Below are 25,259 nucleotides of genomic sequence, written 5' to 3'. Positions count from 1 at the left end.
CTGCACCGCCATAGGAGACACGGCCCCTTCCGCCTCTGACCTCTCGCTCCCACACCCGGCCGCAGGTGGGAGCGTAGTGGAGGCTGCATGCACAGGCCAGGCCTGGAGGAAGGACAAGTGATCCTGCGGGGAGCCCCGGGGCCAAGCCAGGAGCGTCCCGGCGTCTCCACTGAGCGAGGACACAACAAGCAGGTGTCGGGAAAGACAAGCACGGGGCTCTGCCAGGGCAGACCCTGCAGCAGGCGGGGGAGGGAAGGGGCGGAGCATCACGACGAGATAGCCAATCCCAGCCCACACCAACTGCGCAGTTGACACCCAATCAGAAACGTTTATTGCAAGGTGCAACTAGCCCTTTACAGAGGTGGGGTTTGGCTGGGGAACCACCGTCCGGCAGGGGCAGGGCGGGAACTCAAAGGCAGCCCAGACCCGGCACGATCCGGTGACACCCGGACGAGGCCCCAGCACCAGAGCCGGCCGTGTAACACACGGTGCGGTACAGATGGATCTTGGATGCCAAGGTCAAATATTTCATATACACACCCAGCTCACCCGAGATATTGCACTGGGGAAAGGAGCCCGGGGTTCTGGGGGGTGGGGACAAGGTTCCCCCTAAAACTTCCATGTGTAAAGGCAGCAAATATTAAAAAAGGGCTTAACACCCCCCCCAGCCCCTGAATAGAAACTCTGACATGGGGAGAGAGAGATGCCACCGCCCCACTCAGCACTAGGCACCCCCAGAATCAGCGTGCGAAACTGACCAGAATCAGCATGCGAAACTGATCGCTCTATCTGCACTCTCCCAGCTCAAGCGTGAGGTCCGTTGGCAGACAGCAGCTTGGCATCTCAGAGGGTGCAACAGAGCAGGACCCAGCCGGACCAACCAAGGGGCTGGTTCGCAGAGTAAGGAAACAGGGAACAAGCCCCAGAAACTCCCTCTCCTGAGCAACACAGGTGGGGCGCGGGGCTGGCAGAGCATGACACTGATTGCTTTGCTGGCTCGCCTCCAGGCGCTGGGGATGTCAGTGCAAAGAGCAGAGCACCCCCAGCACACTCAGGGCCCCGTGCATCTCCCCAGTATCAGCCTCCATGGCCCCCGTGCATCCCCGTAATGGGAGGGAGCCCCCCAAAACCCGACAGCAACAACCAAACAGCAAACTGCCACGTAAACCAGAGAAGTCCCAAGAGAACAGCCGTCCGGGGCAGGGCTCCAGCCGGAGCCAGGGCAGCACCTGGGAACAAAGACAGAGGTGAGACCGGCAGCTCATCCCCCACCAGGCAGGACCAGCCGCTGCTCCCATTCAGGGCAGGGGGCGAACGCCGCCCATCTCGCTCTCGGTGCCTTGAACCAGAGCTCAGCCCGAGCTCACCCGACTGCAACCCCTCAATGGAAGGGGCTGACAGGACCCCCCTCCTCACCCCCAAATGAGCTCTTCCATCGGGTCTCTGGGAGCAGCCCAACCCCTGCTGGAAGCCGCTTCCCTGGCCAGGAACATGGGGCCTCACAATGCCACCCACGCTGCACAGCTCTCCCAGGGGCTAGGTCCAGGGTACCCCCATCCCCTGTACCTCTCAGCTACTGCCTCCGTCGCTGCTTCTTGGCCGGCATGATGGGGGTGAGTTCTTCTTCCTCCTCTTCCTCGCTCTCCTCTTCCTCAGACAGCGCTCTCCTGTGCACTGGGACACGCGGACAGGCCCTTGTCACGCTCTCTGTGCACCGGGCCTTTCAGACACAGGGGCGTTCTCACGCCTCCGCTACCCCCGACCTCCTCGCTGCCCACGGCTGGGACGCGCCCACAGGGAGAGTGAGGGGCCAGGGCCAGCTGCCTCGGACACCACCCAACCAGCCCGAGTGCTCAGGGAGCAGCCCAGGGGGGCAGCTCTGGGGCACGGTTATGGGGCCAGCTGCTCAACTGACCCACGCGCTCAGCTAGGCACAGTGGGAGCTGGTTGGGGCAGATAACAGCACTCAGGCATCAGACCCTCCTCTGCAGACGCAGCCCAGCCATGTCACCTGACCTCCCTGCAGGCGGGAAATTCCTCCCGATCTCCGACCCCGGGCCTCCCCTGAAGGAACCCGCTGCCTGGACAGAGCCCCCAGTCAGCATTTCCCCCTGGGCCGCGTCCCCTTCCGTGCCAAGCACCGCCCCCCGCTCCTTACTGATGTGGTGCCGTCCGGAGAGGTGCACGGGGCCGGAGCCGGATTTCAGGTGGAAGGTCACAGGTGGTTGGAGCTGGAAGTTGTCCAGGCTGAGCTGGGAAGAGACAGCGAGAAGCGGCAGAGTCAGTGGCAGGGCCCGAGCCTGGGGCTCCCCCACCGCAAGGAAGGGCTCTTGGCTGGCCCTGAACCACGTGATGCTTCCTGCCCAGGCCCCCACAGCTCCCGAGGGGGCAGCAGAGCTAGCCAAAGAGGGCACCCTGCAGCCACAGCATTAAGGACGGGGTGAATTTCAGTGACCGAGGAACCATGACGCAGGGAAAGAACGTTAAAGTCCGGCCAATTCCCACATGCACAGCCCTGCCGGTGCCTCTCAACCCCGACCCGCCAGCCCCCTGCTAACCCAGTCCTGGGCTCCCCCCCAGCTCTGGCCTGGGTCAACCTCTCCTCTGATGCAGACAGGCAGCACAGCCACCAGCTAAACCGGACACGGGGGGACCAGGGCTTTGGGCTGCAGCACCACTGGAGGGGAAGGGGATTCCCACCCGCTGCAGTAGCACTTGGGTTTATATCCTCCGCGGGCGGCAAACACTACAGGGTCATACACAAATAGCTGAGCAGGTCCGATTCTGTCCAGCAGAGGGCGGCAGTGAGCACAACCGGGCATGCTGGGTAAAAGCTAGAGAACAAACCCAAGGCTTACACACACCCCCAAACCCCCAGCCCCCGCAGGGGTCGCCCCACGAGGTCCTTTTACCGCGGGCTGGCACGACAGCTTCAGATTGGCCACCGGCACAGCAATCTCCTGGTTCTGACGGTCACGCCCCACGACTTCCACCACGTTGCATTCGTCCTTTGCGCCGTCTGTCAGGCACACCTGGAAGGGAGCAGAGCGAGGGGTTAATAGGGGCGGCCACCTCAAGGGGAGACGGTGCATCCAACCAGGGTCTGCCTGCAAAGGACGGCTCGCGCCTGGACCAACCCCAGGATCAGAGCAGTACATGGATGGTGCAAGCAGCCACCGTGACGTTGGATAGGCCTGTGGCTGGGACACTGCCCCAGGGCACGAGCCAACCACCAACTGACCGGGTTAGCTGGGGACTTCCCGCAGCAGCACGGTCCACTACGGGGTTCTTGCACCTTCCTCTGAGGAAGCTGGTGCCGACACCTGGCAAGAGAGAGGACGCTGGAGCAGAGACACTGCCGGCCTGGCAATTCCTCGGTGAAGTGACTTGCCCAAGGACGGGCAGGAACTCACAGGCAGAGCTCAGAGCACAACCCAGGCGCTGAGCTTGCTCTAACCACTAGCACATGCCCCAGGAACGAGGGGCGCAGATAAATCAAGCAGACTGCACTGCATCATGTGATTGCTCCCCCCAGCTCCCTAGAGGGACACGGTTCCCCCCTTGCACCGCTCTCTCCGGACCGCCGGGCAGACCGCGCTCCGTGCTCACACACAGCTTCCAGGCCCGGGCCCCAGCCAGCAGAGGCTGAAGGATCCGTCCGTGGTGGCCTGCTCTGCCTGAGAGGCAGCACTCTCCTGTAGAAGAGGCAGGGCCTGAACGTGAGCTGCGTTCATTTTGCTTAGGCTCGTCATTAAGACACAGAGCAACGGCTCCTCTCGTCCCACGTCCTGCCTCCACCAGAAGCCGCTGCTGCATGCTTCGGAGCCCCATCGCGAACCTGAGGGTGAGCAGGAACTGGGTGGGGGAGAGGGAAGGACAGCACAGAAGCCAGCCAGAAAAGGTAAGTGACATTAGCCCTGTCCGCAGAGCAAGGGTTCCCTCTTACCATAGACAGGGCCAGGATGTGCTCAGAGTCGTCATCTTCATCCACCTTAAAGGTATAGGACCTGGTACTGCCCGTCAACTCACAGCCTGGGGAATCCACGTGAGGAGTCAATAAAATCAAGGGAGCTGCTACTTCCCCCTAGAGAGCCATGGGGAGAGACTGGGGCCGCTGACCCGGCTGAATCCCAAGCTCTGGCCGCCCGACATTCCCTCCCGCAGCTCTAGCTGGAGAAGCTGGTGGCTGGCTGAGAGTCACCCCAGAGCCAGCTGCACTCCAGTGCTCAGAGAAGGAGCCCTAGCCCATCCGCACAGCCGGGAAGGGTGGCACTGTGCCTCCTTTGGGAGACGAGAGCAATGCACTGACACCCAGTGCTCTGGCTGGTTCTGGGCCAGCAGCACCCGAGTGCCAGGCTCCTTTTCCAAATAGCTGCCATCCGTTTCTCCCCGTGGGGCAGCACCAAAGCCCACCCCCTAGCGCTTGGCTGAGATGAGATAATGGGCCAGCAGGCCGCGGAGAGCGCCGTGGGCCCCGACAGCCCCCCAGCTACCAGGGAGGGAGTGAACGGCAATGGCAGGGCTGGGAGCAGCTGGAGAAAGGCACCACGCGGTACCTGAGCTCTCATAGCTAAGGGCAAACTCACCAGCACTGCAGCCTGGCCCCCCAGTTCCTCCATCTCAGCTGGATCCCTCCCCCGCCCCATGGGGCCCGTCACAGTGTCCCCAGCACAGACCCTCTTCCCCAGCCAGGCCTCCCTCTATACCCCAGCCCCCACGAACCCCCAGTCCTCCCTGCCCCCAGACACTCACCCTCTTCCCCACCCTGACCTGCTGCCTTGCCTGTCCCACACTAAATACACCACCCCCAGCCTAGTTACTGCTGCCCAGGCGCCCAGGGAACCCCGCCTGGGGACCTGCTGAGAGGGCGTCCCTCCCCTCGGCCCCCAACCTGCCGCAGCGGCGTGGCCCGGCCCCAGCCCAGACCCCCGCACCTCCTGTCAGAGCCCTCACCCCCTGCACCCAACCCTCTGCCCCTCATCCCTGGCTCCACCCCAGAGCCCGCCCCCCCAGCCAGAGCACTCACCCTCCCTCAACCCCCTGTCCCAGCCCTGATCCCCTTCCAGCACTCCAAACCCCTCAGCCCCGGCCTGGGGCCCCCTCCTGCACCCCAAATCCCTCATCCCCAGCCCCACTCCAGAGCCCGCACGCCCAGCCGAAGCCCTCACCCCTGCACCTCACCCCTCTGCCCCAGCCCTGAGCCCCCTCCCCCACTCCGAACCCCTGCCCCCCCCCAATGGATTTTGTTATGCACGATATGAAGGTGATGCGTCCCACCTCACCTCCTTATTGGGGCACATCAAATTCATGCCCCCAAATGGGTGGAAAAAGTTAGAGGGCACACTGCCCCCAACGCCTCCCATCCCCCCAACCAGAACCCCCCTCCAAACCCCTGCCCCCCAACTCTGATTCCCCGCCCCCAAACACACAGCCTCCCATCCCCCCAACCAGAACCCCCTCCAAACCCCTGCCCCCAACTCTGATTCCCCGCCCCAAACACACAGCTTCTCCCCCAGCATGTGCGCTCCCAGCTACAGGCCGGCTCCCCACGTGTGCGCACCCCACCCCACTCCTAGGCTCCAGCGCCCCACGTGTGCGCTCCCCACTCCACTACTAGCAGCCCCAGCTCCCCCCGTGCGCTCCCAGCCCGAGCCCCTGCCCCCCCGTGTGCTCCCCACCCCACGCCTAGCGACCCTAGCCCCCCACGTGTGCGCGCCCCAGCTCCCCACGTGCGCTCCCGGCCCCCTCCCGCACGCCCCAGCCCCCCACGCGTGCGCTCCCAGCCCCGGCCGCACTCACCGAAGACGAAGTTGCCGAGGCAGAGCCCGGCCCCGGCCCCGGCCGCCCGGCTCTCCAGCTCCAGGAAGGCGGCCATGGCTGCGGCGGAAGGCCGGGCTGGGCAAGGGGCGGATGCAGAAGGCGGATCGGCCCTGCCCAGAGCCAGAGGAGCCGCCCGCTTCCTCCCTGCGCCCTGGCCCGCCCCTCGCCGCCCCAGGGGGGCCCTGGTGCTGCCGGCTCCAGGGTTTCTGCCGCCCCAAGCAAAAAAAAAAAAAAAAAAAAAAAAAAGCCGTGATCGCGATCTGTGGTGGCAATTCGGTGGAAGGTCCTTTGCTCCGAGCGGGAGGGACCCTCCGCCGAACAGCTGGACGTGCCGCCCCTCTCCCCAGCGGCCGCCCCAAGCACCTGCTTGGTAAGCTGGTGCCTGGAGCCGGCCCTGGCCCCAGGGAGCTTGTCTCTGGTCAACCGCCAGCCCGCCGGGGGGTCTTAGCCCTCGCCACGCCCGGCAGCCACCGGCAGGAGCCACTGTCCGTTCCCAGCGGGCTCCGGAGAGCCCAGCCCTGGCGGCGTCTCCCTCAGGCCCCGCTCGCTTAGCCGGGCTCGGCAGGGACTGGGCCGGTTTGCTCGGGCCCAGGGTACGTGGCTGGGTTTACCACACAACCCTAGAACAAGACACTTCTGCTCAATATCCCTCCCAGGCCCCAGGATGGAGGCATTTTAGCTTTTCTCCAAACCCCTCACTGCATACAACCAATGTTTCCATTTCGCCCTAGTTTCACAAACGTCCAACACATTCAACTTTGGGGCTAAAAGGTTCCCGTGTTGGCTCCTGTCCAGCTGGAATGTAGTTGTAGATATTCATGTGGGACTTGCCAGATGGGCTCAGATCCAACATCCACGTAGTCCAGCACGTCCCACCTTACACAGCCCTCTGCGCCAGGTGCGTAAGAGGGTGTGAGAACCCCGCAGTAGCAAAGTTGCCCCCCAACTTCTCAACATTAGACCTCATCCGGATCTCTGCTAGTTAAAGATTGGCTTCAAATGCATACGTGTTTTAACAGGGGAGAGTGCGTTCTGTGTGATAGGACAAATTCAAATATAATAGATATCTAAATAAATATCAAAATAGGTGTTGCCATTCTCCCTATAAATATCCCATTTGAATGTGCTCTGTGCCTCAGTTTCCCCACCTTAAAGACTTATTCAGAGTTTGAAATTTGGCCTGGACGGAGTCTCTTTTCCTTGGGTAGGGGAACAAAGTTCAAAAGGAAGTTCCGAGGGATTGAAAAGTCACTTTTTGAGGACGTGAAATAGCAGCGGGGGCTGCTGGGACTGCATGCAGGAGACAGATTAGGAGAGGGAACTCACAGAACACACACATGCGGCTAAATGCAAAATAAGGAAATCAGGCTTGACCTCAGAACAAGAGGAAATGTCAGAAGGGAAAAGTGTGTCTCTTGCAGTTTGAAATGGTGTTCGGTACTTGGTGCATTGTGCATGCAGCGGTGTTTACTTGCAGCACGCTGTTCAGCCACGAAGGGACGCAGCATGGTGTACACCGTTCCAGGCAAGGTGTTGTCCCTGGTAAACAAAGCAGGGACTCAAGCTGCGGGGAAGCGTGTCGCTGTTTTCTTGAATAAACTCCTGTTTAAGATGGATAGAGTCAATAGATCATGACACTGAAAACAGTAATAATACCTAGCTCTTATATAGTGCGTTTCACCTGTAGCTCTCAAAGGACACACGATTAATATGGCTGTATTAACAGTATGCGTGAGGCACAGAAACAGCCAGGCGGCGGTTTGCTCTGCGTTGGGGAATTGCCTGCCTGAGATTCATTTGGGTAATGCAGTCAGCACTTCCTACACTAAACCTTTGCCCCAGGAAGGACACAATTGAGTTAGTCGAAAAAAACAGGCCTTAGAATTAATCTTGGTTCTGCCACAGATTCCAGGAGCAGCCTCAGATGGACCAGAACATTGGTCCATGCCTCAGTTTCTCCAGGTGTAAAGCAGAGGTATAACTCACCTATTACACCAGAGTGGTGGTGAAGCTTTTCATTTTACAAGCCTTCTGCAGCTGAGAAGCTCTCTATAAGAACGCAGGACTTGCCAGACTGGAACAGACCCAAGGTCCATCTAGCTGGTAACCTGTTTCCAATAGGGGGCAGCACCTGATATTCCAGAGGAAGGGGCAGAAACCCCACAGTAGCAGATGTAAGGTAATCTGCCCCCGCAACCCCATTAAAGTCTCATCTAATGCCTGAAAGCATGAGGTTTTCTATCCCTTCCAAAACTTCCCCCTTGTTAGCATTAACTGTTATAACACTGGATATTCTTGTTATCCATATAAGCATCCCACTTCAAAGCTAAATTCTTGGCCTCAACAATGTCCAGTGGCCTTGAGTTCCAAAGTCTAATTACACATCATGTCAAAAGTATTTCCTTTTGTCAGTTGAGTTTGCCACCTTTCAATTTCACGGAACAGCCTCCAGGGTATTACTACTGGTGCTGTTAAACAGCTGCTGCGTTCTGCCGCAGAAGCGGCTGGAACTCAGTGGTAAATACAGTAATTACTGTATATACAGAGCCTGACCCTGGCAAAACCTGCATGCAGGACTCTGGCAGAAGTTTCCAGGAATAGGGTGCGGGAGGGTGAAGGTTTCTATTTTCAGGTCAACAATTTGTAGCTAGTAAAAGTGCTAGCCAGTAGCAAAGCCTGTAAAGGACTTTAAGACCCATCCAGGCAGCGCTATAGGAATCCAGGATGATTAGTATTACTCACTTGTCTCAGCTCCATAGGATGCAGGAGTTTTAACTTTACCGCCGGAGTGGATCTGCAGCCAGTTGCCACCCTACCGCTGATCACAGGCCCTGGCTGCCTGTGGACACCTAGATCCATGTAAGAATGTACCCCAGGAAAGTAACGGTTTTGCTGCTAGCTGGTGATTTAAAAACCAAACGGCCACACAGCGCAGTTCCACTGCCTCGCTCGTGCCTCAGGGCACCCAGCCGGCTTCACAAAGAAAAAAGGTCCTTTCTAGGTGGACTCATTTGATTGAGCAGCTGTGTTGGGGAAGGAGGGGGTATCTGGTGAAACGTCGTATTGATAGTATTTTATTTCCTCTCAATAAAACCGGAAGAGTTATTACCCCGCTGGGACCCTAATGAGTTTTCCTGGTAAGTGGCCTCTTCTGTCCGACGTTGAAAGAGAAGAGACGGGGGAGCGGTGAGGGGAAGGAGGAAACCTCGGACTGCTGGGCATGCTGAGTGGGGGCAGTAGCTAAACAGTCACCTACAAGATGGAAGACTTTGCTGTATCAGTCTCTTCCCGCCCTCTGTGTACGCCCAGAGCTAGAGCTTCTGGAGACTTGTATCTTTAGCTACTCCGGAGATCAATCCAGATAGCGACAGCACCGTGGGTTCTGCGTTGTCCTGGCTCTGTACGCCATGCTTTCCAGCAGCCCGCAAACCCGGCTGCCTGCTGTCTCCGTATCAGCCTAGCGGGGTTGCTCGTCCCCGTGGTAGAGGAGCAGTGTAACATGCAGATCCACAGTATCAAGGACACTACTTCACTCCAGCCCCCTTCCCCGACGCCAGGGCTTTGACCCCGTGAGAGAGGAACCCGCAGCGGCGAGCAGAGCAAGGGAAGAACCAGCCTACGCAGCGGGGAGGCAGATGGACGAGCAGAAAGCTGAGGAGGTGGGAGAAGGGAAGGTTGCAGGGACAGAATGTCAGTGAAATGAAGGGAACTGTTGGACTTGGCTCCTCTCCGTTCCTTTAGTAAATAGCACTGGCACCTTTAGGGAAAGAAGAGTGGCCTTGAGTCTAAAGACAAGGGAATGGGGGATCTGGGTTCTCCTCCCGCCTCTGTCACTTCGTCGCTCTATGAGCTAGGACAGGGGTCGGCCACCTCTCAGAAGTGGGGTGCCGAGTCTTCACTTATTCACTCTAATGTAAGGTTTCGCGTGCCAGTCATACATTCTAACGTTTTTAGAAGGTCTCTTTCTATAAGTCTATAATATAGAACTAAACTACTGTTGTATGTAAAGTAAATAAGGTTTTAAAAAATGTTTAAGAAGCTCCATTTAAAATTAAATTAAAATGCAGAGCCCCCCGGACCGGTGGCCAGGACCCGGGCAGTGTGAGTGCCACTGAAAATCAGCTCGCGTGCCGCCTTTGGCACGTGTGCCATAGGTTGCCTACCCCTGAGCTAGGACAAAACGCCGGGCCTCAGTTTCCCCATCTGTAAAACACCCTGGGCTCTCTCACAGGAGTGTTATGGGGCTATGGTCACTGCAGCTGGGAGAGCACTTGGAGAGCCCGGGCCGGCTGGAACTGTGGCAATGCGAAGTACTGGTATTACCGCTCCCAGTGGTGCCCATACGTAAGGTGGCCCAGCAGGACGGAGATGAGAAGATAGGACTCTGTTCTCCTGGAGGCGCTGGCTGTGATCGGGTGAAGCCATGCGGCAGCAGTGAGCTCACACCACATTCCGTTTAGAGCTCGCACTCCCGCTGGAGGGAAAAGCCGTTCCAGCAGGAGTCCGTTCAACAACAACGTCACTGAAGAGGGATGAGGAGCCGAGCCTGGCCACAGAAAGAGGCAGTACTTCACTGGCTGATGGTTACACCAAGAGGGTTTACGATGCTTGCAAACTCATTGGCCTTCCAGTAGCTGCTTCCCTCTGCCATCTGGCTAATCGGGAGGGGTCATGCACAGGCGCTCTGTGGCCACGCACCCCAGTGCATTGGGGATGAAAATGCCAAGTTTTGCTTTATGATCCCTTAAAGGGACACTCTCAAGCTGTTCGGCAGCCACAAATTTGACCTCCCCCAGCTGGGTTTTGGATTGTGGTGGGTTCACATGGTGCTCCCCCCCCCCAATCCTGTCTGCTCTATATGTGGGACCTGCCAGAGCATGGGAAGTTTTCATAAGGATCCTGAGAACAGGAATCAGCACCGAACAGGGAACAGTGCACAGGGTAGAGAGACCCTCGTAAATTTCCACAGACTAGCTGATCTCAGGAAAGGAGTAAGCAGAAGTATGCTCACACTTGCAGGCACGGAGCCCCTGAGAATGTTTTTGTAGGGACACCTGGGAACGCTTTATATAACCAATCTTATGGATTATGACAAGTCTTAGACATATAAAGTAAACATTATGCTTCTGACTTTAGATGTTTACATTATTTAATAGCAGGTTTTCTTTAAACCATTCAACCATTAGGGCTACTAAAGTACCTTACAAATTGATATAAAGGTTACAGATTAAGAACTATTTGCCCATCACTGAAATGCACCCACCTCGGGACTGGTACGTGGCAGCTGTTTAACTGCACATTGCAACACTGGAGTGTAGAACAAGAAAATGCAGAAGAAACTCATACCCAAATGAAACAGCAGAGACACAGAGTACAACTGGAGTTGGAATTTGACCAGGAGAGCAACATTAATGCTGCTAATGCTTGCAAAAGCTCTGTGGGATTTTTAACACTCAACCCACCCTGCATGGCATTAGAGAGCTCTGTGTAGCCACAACCACACTGCTGTGTGGTGCCATCATACAGATGAGATGCAAAACCACGGTCCTGCATTCCCTAATATATTTACAACATTGATCAACTGAGATTGACTTCCCAGTAGCCTGTCTCGGACAGTGGCCAGTACCAGATGCTACAAAAGAAGTGCAGGAACCTACTAGGGATTGGATGGTTAGGAATTTGGCTTGAGCCCTGCAGCATGGGATTGAATATCCTCTTCCAAAGTTTAACATTAACTCTGGATAGTCTATTACCTGTATAAATAGCCAATCCCCTTTAAAATCTTGCTAAGTTTTGGGCCTCAGCGACATCCTGAGTCAATGAGTTGCATCGTTTGAGTACGCCTGTGGTGCTGAGCCAATCAGAACTGCCCCTTGGTTTTTTTAAACCCTGCCTCATGGACTGTCTCGCTCAACTCCCCTCCCCACCCCACTCATCTAGCACCACTGCAGTTTTACCAGCATCTGAGCAGGAACCTTCTTCTCTGCAGCTTGTGCCACCTGCAAGAGCCTTGCTCTCTTTCTTGCTTCTGTCTCTTTTTCTGCAATGTGTTATTTCTCTCTGTAAAGCGTTTTGAGACCCTATGCAAAATAAAGTTGTGTTACATTTCCGTATCAATTCACCTCTCATTTATACAAAGGCCATTCCCCACGACCATTGCCTCGCTCTGCAAGCTTTGACTCAAATACTAAACCTCCACCAGATACATTCTTTTGATCACAAACTAAACCAGGCTTTGACCTAAGACCATATTTTTTTATTTCTTTTTATTCTTGACTGCTGGCCTCTATAAACTCCAACTCCTCCGCTGCTCAGAAAGAAAGACCCGGAATGTAAAGAATTAATCCCCAGGAAAGGAACTATTCATTTTTTTTAGCAGACAGCGCTAATAATTCAAAACTGGGAGACGCTGCCTGAAGAAATGTCTTTTTGGCTTTGGATATTTATTGTTCCTGGGATTGGGGAGGCACAGAACTTGGTTACTTCGGAAATAACACAGATCGTTGGGGTGCACTGGACTGAGGATGAGAGCACACAAGAGGAGAACCAAAGGTGCATCACAAGAGATCTTGGCCAGTTTCATACAGGAAGCTCAACTGCTTCTCCCAACAGGACTCTCATGCTTAAACTAAGCCAGTCACTAAGTGTATTTCAATGACTCTGAACGCTGGATAAATGGCACCCCCAGGCCCTGTAAGGTGCACACCTGGTACTGGCTCTGCAGCTAATATTCAGTGGTCTGTTGAGGTCTAGTGCAGTGATTCTCAACCTAAAAAATTTCAGATGGAGATGGGGACTTCTTTGGAAATCTTAGACAGTCTGCGGCTCCCCAGAGGTCCACAGGCTGAAAACCACTGGTCTGTGGGAATGACCACCTTTCACAGACCCCTTAGACATAGAATATCAGGGTTGGAAGGGACCTCAGGAAGTCACCTAGTCCAACCCCCTGCTCAAAGCAGGACCAATCCCCAACTAAATCATCCCAGCCAGGCTTTGTCAAGCCGGGCCTTAAAAACCTCCAAGGAAGGAGATTCCACCACCTCCCTAGATAACGCATTCCAGTGCTTCACCACCCTCCTAGTGAAATAGTGTTTCCTAATATCCAACCTAGACCTCCCCCACTGCAACTTGAGACCATTGCTCCTTGTTCTGTCATCTGCCACCACTGAGAACAGCCGAGCTCCATCCTCTTTGGAACCCCCCTTCAGGTAGTTGAAAGCAGCTATCAAATCCCCCCTCATTCTTCTCTTCTGGAGACTAAACAATCCCAGTTCCCTCAGCCTCTCCTCATAAGTCATGTGCTCCAGACCCCTAATCATTTTTGTTGCCCTCCGCTGGACTCTTTCCAATATTTCCACATCCTTCTTGTAGTGTGGGGCCCAAAACTGGACACAGTACTCCAGATGAGGCCTCACCAATGTCGAATAAAGGGGAATGATCACGTTCCTCGATCTGCTGGCAATGCCCCTACTTATACAGCCCAAAATGCCGTTAGCCTTCTTGGCAACAAGGGCACACTGTTGACTCATATCCAGCTTCTCGACCACTGTGACCCCTAGGTCCTTTTCTGCAGAACTGCTACCTAGCCATTCGGTCCCTAGTCTGTAGCAGTGCATAGGATTCTTCCGTCCTAAGTGCAGGACTCTGCACTTGTCCTTGTTGAACCTCATCAGGTTTTTTTTGGCCCAATCCTCTAATTTGTCTAGGTCCCTCTGTATCTGATCCCTACCCTCCAGGGTATCTACCACGCCTCCCAGTTTAGTGTCATCTGCAAACTTGCTGAGTGTGCAGTCCACACCATCCTCCGGAACATTAATAAAGATATTAAACAAAACTGGCCCCAGGACTGACCCTTGGGGCACTCCGCTTGAAACCGGCTGCCAACTAGACATGGAGCCATTGATCGCTACCCGTTGAGCCTGACAATCTAGCCAGCTTTCTATCCACCTTACAGTCCATTCATCTAGCCCATACTTCTTTAACTTGGCGGCAAGAATACTGTGGGAGACCGTATCAAAAGCTTTGCTAAAGTCAAGGAATAACACATCCACTGCTTTCCCCTCATCCACAGCCAGTTATCTCATCATAGAAGGCAATTAGGTTAGTCAGGCATGACTTCCCCTTGCTGAATCCATGCTGACTGTTCCTGATCACTTTCCTCTCCTCTAAGTGTTTCATAATTGATTCCTTGAGGACCTGCTCCATGATTTTTCCAGGGACTGAGGTGAGGCTGACTGGCCTGTAGTTCCCCAGATCTCCTTCTTCCCTTTTTTAAAGATGGGCACTACATTAGCCTTTTTCCAGTCATCCGGGACCTCCCCCGATCGCCATGAGTTTTCAAAGACGATGGCCAATGGCTCTGCAATCACATCCGCCAACTTCCTCAGCACCCTGGGATGCATTAGATCCGTTCCCATGGACTTGTGTATGTCCAGCTTTTCTAACCTGTTCTTTCACCACCGAGGGCTGGTCACCTCCTCCCCATACTGTGCTGCCCAGTCCAGCAGTCTGGGAGCTGACCTTGTTTGTGAAGACAGAGGCAAAAAAAGCATTGAGTACATTAGCTTTTTCCACATCCTCTGTCACTAGGTTGCCTCCCCCATTCAGTAAGGGGCCCACACTTTCCTTGACTTTCTTCTTGTTACTAACATACCTGAAGAAACCCTTCTTGTTACTCTTAACATCTCTTGCTAGCTGCAACTCCAAGTGTGATTTGGCCTTTCTGATTTCACTCCTGCATGCCTGAGCAATATTTTTATACTCCTCCCTGGTCATTTGTCCAATCTTCCACTTCTTGTAAGCTTCTTTTTTGCGTTTAAGGTCAGCAAGGATTTCACTGTTAAGCCAAGCTGGTCGCCTGCCATATTTACTATTCTTTCTACACATCGGGATGTTTTTTTCCTGCAACCGCAATAAGGATTCTTTAAAATACAGCCAGCTCTCCTGGACCCCTTTGCCCTTCATGTTATTCTCCCAGGGGATCCTGCCCATCTGTTCCCTGAGGGAGTCAAAGTCTGCTTTTCTGAAGTCCAGGGTCCGTATTCTGCTGCTCTCCTTTCTTCCTTGTGTCAGGATCCTGAACTCGACCATCTCATGGTCACTGCCTCCCAGGTTCCCATCCACTTTTGCTTCCCCTACTAATTCTTCCCTGTTTGTGAGCAGCAGGTCAAGAAAAGCTCTGCCCCTAGTTGGTTCCTCCAGCACTTGCACCAGGAAATTGTCCCCTACACTTTCCAAAAGCTTCCTGGATTGTCTGTGCACCGCTGTCTTGCTCTCCCAGCAGATATCAGGGTGATTAAAGTCTCCCATGAGAACCAGGGCCTGCGATCTAGCAACTTCTGCTAGTTGCCAGAAGAAAGCCTTGTCCACCTCATCCCCCTGGTCTGGTGGTCTATAGCAGACTCCAACCACGACATCACCCTTGTTGCTCACACTTCTCAACTTTATCCAGAGACTCTCAGGTTTTTCTGCAGTTTCATACTGGAGCTCTGAGCAGTCATACTCCTCTCTTACATACAACGCAACTCCCCCACCTTTTCTGCCCTGCCTGTCCTTCCTGAACAGTTTATATCCATCCATGACAGTACTCCAGTCATGTGAGTTATCCCACCAAGTCTCTGTTATTCCAATCGCATCATAGTTCCCTGACTGAGCCAGGACTTCCAGTTCTCCCTGCTTGTTTCCCAGGCTTCTTGCGTTTGTGTATAGGCACTTAAGATAACTCATCGATCGTCCCTCTTTCTCAGTCTGCAGAGCCCCAGGGATCCTGGGACCACACGTTGAAAACCACTGGTCTAGTGGTTAGAGTAAGGGAAGGGGAATAATTAGGGGTTTGCCAAATGAGAAAGCTGCAGTGTTTTAACGTTAGGCGTGAATGTAAACCATTCTAGGTAAACGGATGCAAAAAGCTGCGGAGACTTATTTCGATTGAAGAGCGACTTACTTCATTCCATTAAGAACTGGGGTAAGCTACCGAAACAATCTTTTGTACCAGTTTAATTATAGCTGTCTAATAAAGAATCTAACAGAAACTACTTTCCTTTTTCCACAAGCCCGTGGAGTTGTGGAAGAGATATGAAATGTCAAGCTTCAGGGTATAAGTCGTTATTAGCTAATGGGGGTCAGGAGGAAACTTCTATGGGCTGGTTATCTCAGAACCACCTGCTGCAGGTTTTCTTCCTCCTTTCTCTGAAGCAGCTGCCACTGGCTAGGGCTGGTGCCAGCCAACTGAGTTAGACAGATCATGGCTCTGAGCAGGTCTGGAAATCGCTAATCGGTTCATTATGTGATCTTGGAGAGGCCTGTTTTTCAAAGTGCTGAACACCCACAACTCCTGTTGAAGTCAATTAGGAGCTGTGAGTGCTCAGCACCTTTGAAAACAGGCTGTGAACCTCTCTGCCTCATATTAGCCACCTGTAGCCTAGGAAGGATCCTGAGCTTTTTGGGAGAGTGAGTGTGTGTGCAGGGGGCATTGTGAGGCATCATCACTGACAAACTCAGTTCAAACCCGTTCTCGGCCGGGTTTCCAGCCCTGTAATTCCTCTCTGTAAATTCCTGGTTCTTCCTAAGGATCCACAGCTGTGGTGGTGCTGCGACACCTACATAGTGTTTGTAGTAGGAAGACAGCCTGAGACAAACTCTTGTATTAGAGGCCTGGTATAAGGCACGACCTGCTCACAGAATCTGGCAAGAACAGGGCTGATATTGCAGAAATACACATTGCTAAGCAGTGCTCATGCAAACACATCCTGATATCAAGTGGTACCAGAACATCCCGATATCAAGGATGGTACAAAAACATTCCCCAAGGATAACAGAAACACACTGACCCTTCAAACAAGATAAGGTCAGGATGACAGTACGCAACTTGTTTATATCAAGGTATAAAGATGTGTTTCAGAGGGAGTATCTTTGGCCATCCAAGGGGGCAGTGGAAAGTCCCAGCACTGACTGAGCCGTGTCCTTTGTCACAGGCATCCATGTCTTAGTATCCTCGTAGAGTCTGCCAGGTGCTACTACTGTGCTTCGTCGACAATAAAACTGGCTGGGCACCTTCGTACCTTAACAGATCGTATGGTCATTGGGCGGTTCGCTCGAGGTCTGCTGTGCTGGCTGTCACAGGAAGAACACACACACGCAGCCAAATATCTAACCACAGTAGTAAGGGCAAAAGCCTGCAGCGCTCAGTGGTGTGCGTATGTACAGAAATCAGAAAAACATGAGGAAAGGTTAGTAAAACTACAATAGGGTCAGGTGGTAAACAACCCTGTTGGGATCATGAGGCAAAACAATCCTAAATTTGGGGAGCAGAAGTTAGACTGGTCGAGTGCTCCCAACTCACTGAACCCCACAGTGGAATCGTACACTGACCACACCAAGAGGAGGTTTGGTTTGAGAAATTCTGGCAGAACTAAATTCCAATATGTTGTCAAGTTAGCCCAGTAGCTTATGCATGGAGAGATGCTGAGTCAGCACCACAGGGACCTAGTAAATAAATGAAGTAGTAATCTACGAGGTTGCTCAGAAAGTTGGCTGTCTCAAGCAGTTACTGTCTCTATGGGGATTATTTTAGATGCAGTTTAACACCCTATTTCTCAAACTCCATTATCAGTTCTAGGAGGACACTCCACCTAGGGCAGCAGAATTTAGGCCTACTTTGCCCAGGATAGATGGGATATTCTACCTATGGAAGAAAGATTGAATTTAATAGTCCCTCCAGCCCCCTAGATCCTGGGCATGCTTTATTTCTCCCCTCATCTTTCTGGAGACGTGGCATCCAGACATGAAAGCTTAACAGTCCAGGAGCAATCACGCCACCTATCCGCATCAAACTAAACTCCAGCAGGTCATTCAGCTCTGAAGCCCTCTTCCCACTATGGATGAAACCACGATAAAGCTACATGATTGGCCACTGGGACTGAGGGAACTAGGCAGAGCCTCAACCCACATCATTTATATCAATATTGTGCGCTGCTCTGTGATGCCAGCAAAGCAGGTTCCTGCGTATGCCAAGGTCCCCATGCCTCACTTGAATACCGACAAACACAGAGCTGGAATCAGTCTGGTTCACTTGTGTGTTACTGTGTGTAAAATAGATATTAGAGTTATAAAAATGTGCTAGTGTTTAGACTTTATTGAAGGTGTGTAGTTGCTGCCTGGATTAACCTCACTTATACCAGCTGTATCCCATATTGTAATCCCCAAATTAAGCATTTATAGCATAAGCCTCTGACTGTATAAAGCACCACATAGGAGAGAGATATTAGTGTAAAGTGCTGATCTTTAACAGAAAGTATGTCTTGCTCCACAAGGAAGGCCCATCAACACCAGCTATTGTGGAACATCAAAGAGGACAAAAGACTTTGTTGATTGCTCATCCCTCAACCTCCAGGAAGAAGAGACATGCAAGTGAACTCCTCCCCACAGTTGAGTTGGCAATTTGAAGCAAAAGGGAGGGAAGGGTAAAAACTCCTAATTCAAGGAAGCTGTATCTTTACCCCTGCCTGGACCTTAGGGGAAGGATTACTAAATGTAAGCAAAGATAACCACTAGTTAGCCCTAAAGGACATACTGAGCTTGATTATAAAAGGTTCTATTATTCTTTTAATCTTAAGACTGGAACTCATTTGTGTGTATATATGTTTACCTACTTTACCATATAGATAACTCATTAAATAGGAAAAGGAAATAAATCTTTAGATAGTTTATTACAGGACGGCCTACCAGTATAGTCTTTCGTGTGAGATCTGAAGAGCAATTAAGCTGGGGTAAGTGACTGGTCCTTTGGGACTGGAAGTAACCTGAATATTGCTGTGATCTTTGGTGTAAGGCAAAGGCAGCGCACATGGGTGGTGAGACAGACCGGAATACCTACGGGGACTGGCTGAGACTCCATCTTAAGGCGGTTCACACTTGATAACTGGTTGGTGAGATCTAAGTATAGAACTCAACCAATTGGGGGTTTGTGCTCTGTTTCTTAACAGTCGGCCCTGAGGCTGGTACCCACACTCGAGCCACTGCAGGACAGCTCGATAGATTCTCAAGCCCTTATACATTTAAGGTCATAGTCTGTCCAATTTGCCCCTTCCTCGTAGCCTCATTGTAATATTGGTTCCATGGGCTTTTTCAAGCATGCTGTTCCAAGAAGGACCGCTGAGCAGAGATAGGCTACTCCTATCAAGGAAGGGGAAAGAGTATTTTTGGATGCAGACTGGATAATCTAGTGAGGCAGGCTTTAAACTAGTTTCAACATGGGCAGGAGACAAAAGACCACAGGTAAAAGTCCACAACATGGAGACTGGGCTGATGGGTTGTCAAGCATAGAGGGAAAGAGGAGAGATGAAAGGGAATATAGAGGGGAAATCTAATGAACAGCTTAGATGATTGTACACAAATGCAAGCAGTATAGGGAATAAACAGGAAGATCTAGAAATACTAGTGAATAATCACAATTATGACATAATTGTGATTCAGAGATTTAGGATAATTTATGAGACTGGAATATTGGTACAGAAGAGTACAGCTTGTTCAGGAACAACAGGCAGGGAAAAAAGGGAGGTGGTGTTGCCTTGTAATAAAAATTGAATACACTGGCATCGAGGTCAAGACAGAAGTGGAGACAGAGCTGTTCAAAGTCTCTGGGTAAGGATAAATGGGTAAAAAACAAGGGTGATGTCACAGTAGGTCTACAACAGACCACCTAACCAGGAAGAAGTAGTGTATGAGCCTTTTTTTAAAACAACTAACAATCATCCAAAACACAGGATTTGATGGTGATGGGGGACTTCAATTGCCCAGGCATTTGTTAGGAAAATAATACAGCAAGGCACAGATTATCCAACAAGTTCTTGGAATGCATTGGAGGTAACTTTTTATTACAGAAGGTGGAGAGAGTGCCTAGAGGAGAGGCTGTTCTACATCTGATTCGGACAAATAGGGAGGAACTGGTTGAGAATGTGAAGATGGAAGACAGCTTGGGAGAAAGTGATCATGAAATGGTAGAGTTCACAATTCTAAGGAATGGTAGGAGGGAGAACAGCAGAAGACAGACAATGGACTTCAAGAAGGAAAATCTTAAGGGAAGCAAGTCTAAGGGAAAAAATGTTCAGGGGAGCTCCCAAGCCATTCAAGTGCCCTGGGTCATTGAGCAGAGAAGAATGAAATCTTCTATACCTCCAATCAAAGGCATGGGATCCCACTTCATAACTAAACAGTAGTTACTGAGATGGGATTAACTGACACTTCCTCTCACTTTGCTACTGCTGAAGGGGAAGAGTATTTGAATGAGAACTGTTTAACTTATCAACAATATTCAAGGCAAGTATGCCAGAAAGGATGTGGCTTATTTGTCCTTGGTTTCCACTACTGTGTACTAAAGTGGTCTAGGGAGCAGTCACTACTGCACTTCCTAGTCAGTGCAAGGCAACAATGCTTTCAAAGTTCTCTCAAAGTTCAAAGATCTCTGTAGGCTCGTGCATCCTCAAGGCAGTGACATCTGGGCTCAGGACTGCAAGCAAACAATTCCTGGATTATAAAAACTAGTTTGTGCCACTGGCTTGCTGTCTGACCTTGGGCAAGTCACTTTGCAACTTGTTTCCTTATTGGTAAAATAGGGAGAATACTTAGCTGTCTGGGTGCTGGTAAATACCTTATAAAAACAGATTGGCCATTTATTAAACATTGTTGTAATGGAACGCGGATTGGTTTTTCCCAGACACTCAAGAGGACATCATTTTACTGAACTACTTGTGTGAGCCTATGTATGGTCCTTCCAAAGCCTATAGAAGTTTAGAAATGCAGAACTAGTGCTATTTACATTTGGATTAAAAGGATCTCACTTGTTGATTTCAAAGTGTTCTGAAGGGTCAACAGCATCCAACATCACCCTCCCATGAAGAATGTTAGTGTGGTTAAATGCTTCTCAGAACAGCCAGCATCCACCTCCCCCCAAAAAAGGACAATCACATGGAAAGCAGCAGATGAGAGTTTACCATTAGGGTGCCCAAAACACCCAGCAAGATGGAAGAGGTGTATTCCCCTTGCATCCACCCCTGACAGCTTTACAAACTAAACACATTGCTTATTTACATTCACTTCTCTATTTTTATTCTATTTCTCGCATGGTCTTCAAATACAGTTTTACAGCTCATTTTTCTGCTACAGATACTGTTGATCTAAAAACAGATGAATGAAAGTGGCATTCCAACCTTAATGAAAATTCAGAACAATGAAAGATATGTCAACTTATCACTTTACAATCCTAGAGTGATGGTATTGGCCTGGACATTCCATCCGTTTGTACAACTAACTTCTGTAACAATAAAATTCATAGGAAGAGATTGTGGCAACTCCTTAAAAGCCAAGATATAAGGCCACAAGCATCCTATCCTGTAATGCAATGAATCCAGATCAAGTAGTAAGTTGACTCTGGTATCCATAAAAAAACCCCACAACTCTTCCACCTGCTAAACCAAGGGATCAGCTACTTACTCAAAGCTGTATTAAAACTAGTGACATTCAGCTCTGATTTACATGAGATCCCATAGCATGACCCTATACCTCTCTCTGTAAATGAAATGAACTTGTTTAAACTTAAATACTTCGCTACTAAATTAAAAAATTATTCACATTCTGAAAAAGAAAAATATCCTATGTGACTGCACTGGAAGGCCAAACGTTAGCTTCTCCTTACAGGTTGCAGACATTACTGCAGTCTAATGCCATTTGTTATAGCTTGTAAAACTTCTTCAAAGCTACACAGATGGGAGCTTAAATAAGGACCTGAATGTCTTTTGTTCGCCACCAAAACCAAGAGGGACATTTAAAAAGAAGGAAGTTAAACACAGTTGATGGTAGCAGGTGAAATTAGTAAGGTAATGTAATGTAAAGTGTATATTATTGGGCAATTACATCTCTGGAACACAGGGCTTCTACAGAAAAAAAATCAATAACCCCCACAAATGTGTGACTACCTCACTACCAGATCCCCTAACCATGCTGGCTCCATCACATTAGTCAAATACATCAGATCTGGGTAAAAACATTAAACTCTCAGAATATCTGCAGTTACATTAATTAGGTAACCAGTTAAATAATTTGTAAAAATGTGCTTATTGTGATGTTTCTTCTACAAAAATTCTTTGATACAAACATGCAGGATTTGAAGACCCTGATTTAGTCAAACCAGTATGAACAGTCTTTGAAGCAGGAGACTGATCCAAGGACAAATCCTGACCATGTACCAGTTCCCTCTCACTTCCTCCATCCACCTCCTCTTTGAGACTGCCACCAAAATTAACAGCTTCAGCAGGCCTCTCACTGAATTGCTGGTTCAGTCCCAGGAGAATGATGATAGCACCAGGCAGCGGCAGCCTTGCAACAGAACTGCCTGTCCTCTGAAGGAATGATCCTTCTGGATCAGCACCTCTTACCCAACATGGTCAGTTTCTAGCCCTGGGTATGAGGCACAGTAGAAAAAGCCAACGCCGAGGACAGAGTCATTCTCCATTGTGGTTTGACGTTAGTCAAAAGTGCCATCTTGGACCAATACCATTTCACTTTTCGGAAGAAAAAAAATTACAAAACCAGCAAACACAAAGAAGTTATTAAGCATACAGCTAGTTTATATACACTGACATTTACAAGTCTGTCATTAGTGACTTTTGCCACAGACAACTGCACATTTGTCCCTACAAAGCACAAAGCCTGAACCAATGGTCATTAGCAGTGACAACTGGTCACTGCCTTATAAACAAGCATAAAGATAGCCAAAAACAGAACCGTCAATACCGGTCTTTAAATTGCTGACTGACGCAAGTAATCCTTCCCATCTCTGTAACATGAAGTACCCCAATTACACCCCTCCCTCCTCACATCCTGCTGTATGACACAGGGAAAAAGAAAATCAGATCTTAACAGTTACTCCAGAAAAAGAACACCATTCTGCTAACTGCATATATGGATGCAAAGAACTGCTACCAACCACATCACTGGGCAGGAAGGGGGGGCTCCTCCCAGAGGATACAGCCCACACAAGATTCCTTGGCACTTCACACAAGACCAGGAAAGGACGACAACAAGGTTTCTCTTTTTCAGAACTGGGTTTTCAGCAGCACTCTCTTCATCCAACAAGTTAACGTTTGAAATGTGTGATGGGTGGATTTTCACATAGCCCCTTCTAGCAAGTTGGCCGACTGCTGTGTTTGTGCAGTTAGACCATATGAAGATCCCCACCACCACCCGCCCAGCTGTTAAGGGACTACAGTATTCGAACAGTTCATTGTCAAGGACTTCACAGGCTCCTTCCAAGGATAACAACATCCTTTGGAAATCCCTCCATTTTAGCTATTTCAAAACAACCCAGCTTGCTGTAAAATTCCAGGATTCTTTTATCATCTGGTCTCACTTCACAAAAAGCCCCACGGGAGCCTGAAGAAAAAAAAAGGGGGGGGGGGAAGGGAGGAGAAGAGTTATTGTAACAAAACCCCCAAACTCTGCAAACATCGTTAGATTCTTTTCCATCCATTTTAACATTTAAAACCGATCATATCACTGAACTAGTGCCATACCTGGTATACCTACTGCCAGAAACGGAGGCTAGATTTATGATAACATAGCTGATACCTTTCCACAAAGATTGTACGTTTCTGTTGCTGGCTTGTAGATGGCATCCTAGCAGATTGTAGTCAAATTGCCTCTACAGGCCTACTTCACATGAAAACATCCTGAAGCTCAGGCACCGGCTGAGAGAACAGCACCACAAAAGGGCATGTGAATTGTTCAAGATAACTGCAAGCCTCAGGTATGCAGTGAGGCAAAAGGCCAAGTGCCTCCAGCATTCAAGAAGGAAGATCTCAGCATACTATCACACTTCGGAAATGGCTTCAAGGATTTCAGCCCGGGAAATATAAAGATTTGTGTGGCTGCTGTGGACCTCAGTTAGCCAAATTGCTCCCTCAGTTCTTCCCATTTCCTAATTTGCAAAATATTGGCTACAATAATAGCATTTTTTACAGAAGATAGACAGTAGCATTAGCGCTAGAATGTGAAAGCAATTTATAAACAACCTCACGTGCCAACTTAGCAGAAATCAGATCTCCCACACTGACATGTGAATGCAAAATGCATTAGCACCCCCAATCCTAGAACTCCCAGTTTGCCTAGCACCAAGGGGCTGAAATGCTGTGGTCATTCTTAAATCACTGTACCTAGAGAAGCCCCCAACAATTCCAAGTGCAAAAACTCACCATTAGCTTTCAGAGAGGACAGCAGGCAGGCCATCATGCTTTTGGCCACACTTGGGTCAGTCACTTTTTTGTGGATGTCTAGCTTTATCAGCGACGGGAAATTGGCGAGGAATGTCTCTGGCAATACTTCCTGCTCTTCATGGAAACTCAACATTATTTTCTAAAGAGGAAAGAAAGGAGCAGTCTTTTCAGCATGATCAGTTTTGCTGATGTGGGCTGTTTTGTTCAGGGTTGTATGCCTCTAAGAGCATCACACACAAATCAGCAGAGACCAGGCACTTCAGATATACCAGCAAAACAAGCCTTTTAAGGAATTGCATGAAATTACCATTCACTGAATCCTGTAATTAGTGCTAGTTAGCCTTTTACCTCTTGACACAGGAAAATAAATCAGCTGTTTAAAATAAAAGCAAGTTCTCTTTTCAGGAGTCTGATTCCCAGTCAGTTAGAAATGCAACCAAGGTAGCAAAGATTTGAATTCTAACAGTGGGATAAAATGGTCAGGCAAGTGCCTGAGGCTGTATTAATGTTGGAAAGACAAAAATAACTGAGTAAACAAACATCCTAGAAAGTTACACTGCTCAGCTGATATACTCCATAAAGGAGGAGATTCCATCAGTCCTACCAGGGAGTTGGACAAGAATTTTAGAAGACTACCTCACTTCGGAAGAGGAACTCTGCATTAGTGAAATGTAGGGACTAGGTGCTGGTACAGTGACAGTAGGAGAGAGATCTACTGGTAGAGATCATTTGAAGTCCCTCACTCTTAGGTGCGCTCAGAACCGTTATTTATACCACACTAAAGTGTGGCAGTGGTGGCATAGTAGGAATGCACCTCAGATTAAGTGTTACCATAATATGTAATCTACTTTACAAAACAAAGCCCAATAAGAATTTGTTTTCTCATACGGGGGAACAATATCCACTTGCAAGGGGGAAAAATGTAACCAGCATTTAGAGCAACGACTGCAGCGTAATGGGTAATCAAAAGGAGCTGTCCTGCCCAAGTTTGCAGCCAACTCCACTGAAGGTAAGTTATCAAGCTGCTTGCTACTATTCTAAAATTACAGTTCTTCCCCAGTACGTTGACATGCCATCAGACGTATGCAAGCAGGACAGGCTTCTAATTCTGACTACTGATGAGGGAGTTTCTATCCAGCCTGGACACAGACATCAATCAAAATCAGAAAGAGT

The 25,259-nt window shown here is 50.3% G+C and overlaps 2 protein-coding genes across 2 annotated transcripts in view; both read right to left on the bottom strand.

The window, feature by feature from the left end:
* Positions 1 to 308: 308 nt before the first annotated feature.
* On the bottom strand, positions 309 to 5,899 carry NPM3 (nucleophosmin/nucleoplasmin 3). The gene is made up of 6 exons (XM_024206016.3): positions 5,800 to 5,899; positions 3,947 to 4,032; positions 2,913 to 3,032; positions 2,159 to 2,252; positions 1,567 to 1,674; positions 309 to 1,229 (listed from the first exon to the last, which is right to left on the bottom strand). Exons 1-5 carry the CDS (start codon positions 5,873 to 5,875, stop codon positions 1,574 to 1,576), a joined length of 477 nt encoding a protein of 158 aa, XP_024061784.1. The 5' UTR covers positions 5,876 to 5,899; the 3' UTR covers positions 309 to 1,229; positions 1,567 to 1,573.
* A 15,003-nt stretch (positions 5,900 to 20,902) lies between these two features.
* OGA (O-GlcNAcase) overlaps positions 20,903 to 25,259 on the bottom strand; it is a 71,105-nt gene continuing 66,748 nt past the window's right edge. The window contains exons 13-14 of the mRNA XM_026651043.1: positions 24,066 to 24,225; positions 20,903 to 23,247 (exon numbers count right to left, since the gene is read on the bottom strand). Of these exons, the coding sequence (XP_026506828.1) occupies positions 23,111 to 23,247; positions 24,066 to 24,225 (297 nt within the window). The 3' untranslated portion in view covers positions 20,903 to 23,110. The remainder of the gene's footprint in view (positions 23,248 to 24,065; positions 24,226 to 25,259) is intronic.

Source organism: Terrapene carolina, unplaced genomic scaffold (genome assembly GCF_002925995.2).
Source record: "Terrapene carolina triunguis isolate 2854851 unplaced genomic scaffold, T_m_triunguis-2.0 Scaffold95, whole genome shotgun sequence".
Taxonomy (NCBI): Eukaryota; Metazoa; Chordata; order Testudines; family Emydidae; genus Terrapene; species Terrapene triunguis.
The sequence above is the reverse complement of the archived record's forward strand: the minus strand, read 5'-3'. Positions and strand labels throughout refer to the sequence as shown.

Coding starts and splice junctions, on each gene's coding strand:
- NPM3 (XM_024206016.3), bottom strand. CDS start 5,875: ATGGCCGCCTTCCTGGAGCTGGAGAGCCGGGCGGCCGGGGCCGGGGCC. Junction 2,253..2,912: donor AGCTGTCGTGCCAGCCCGCG/GTAAAAGGACCT, acceptor GTCTCTTCCCAG/CTCAGCCTGGACAACTTCCA. Junction 1,675..2,158: donor CTCCGGACGGCACCACATCA/GTAAGGAGCGGG, acceptor CGCGTGTCCCAG/TGCACAGGAGAGCGCTGTCT.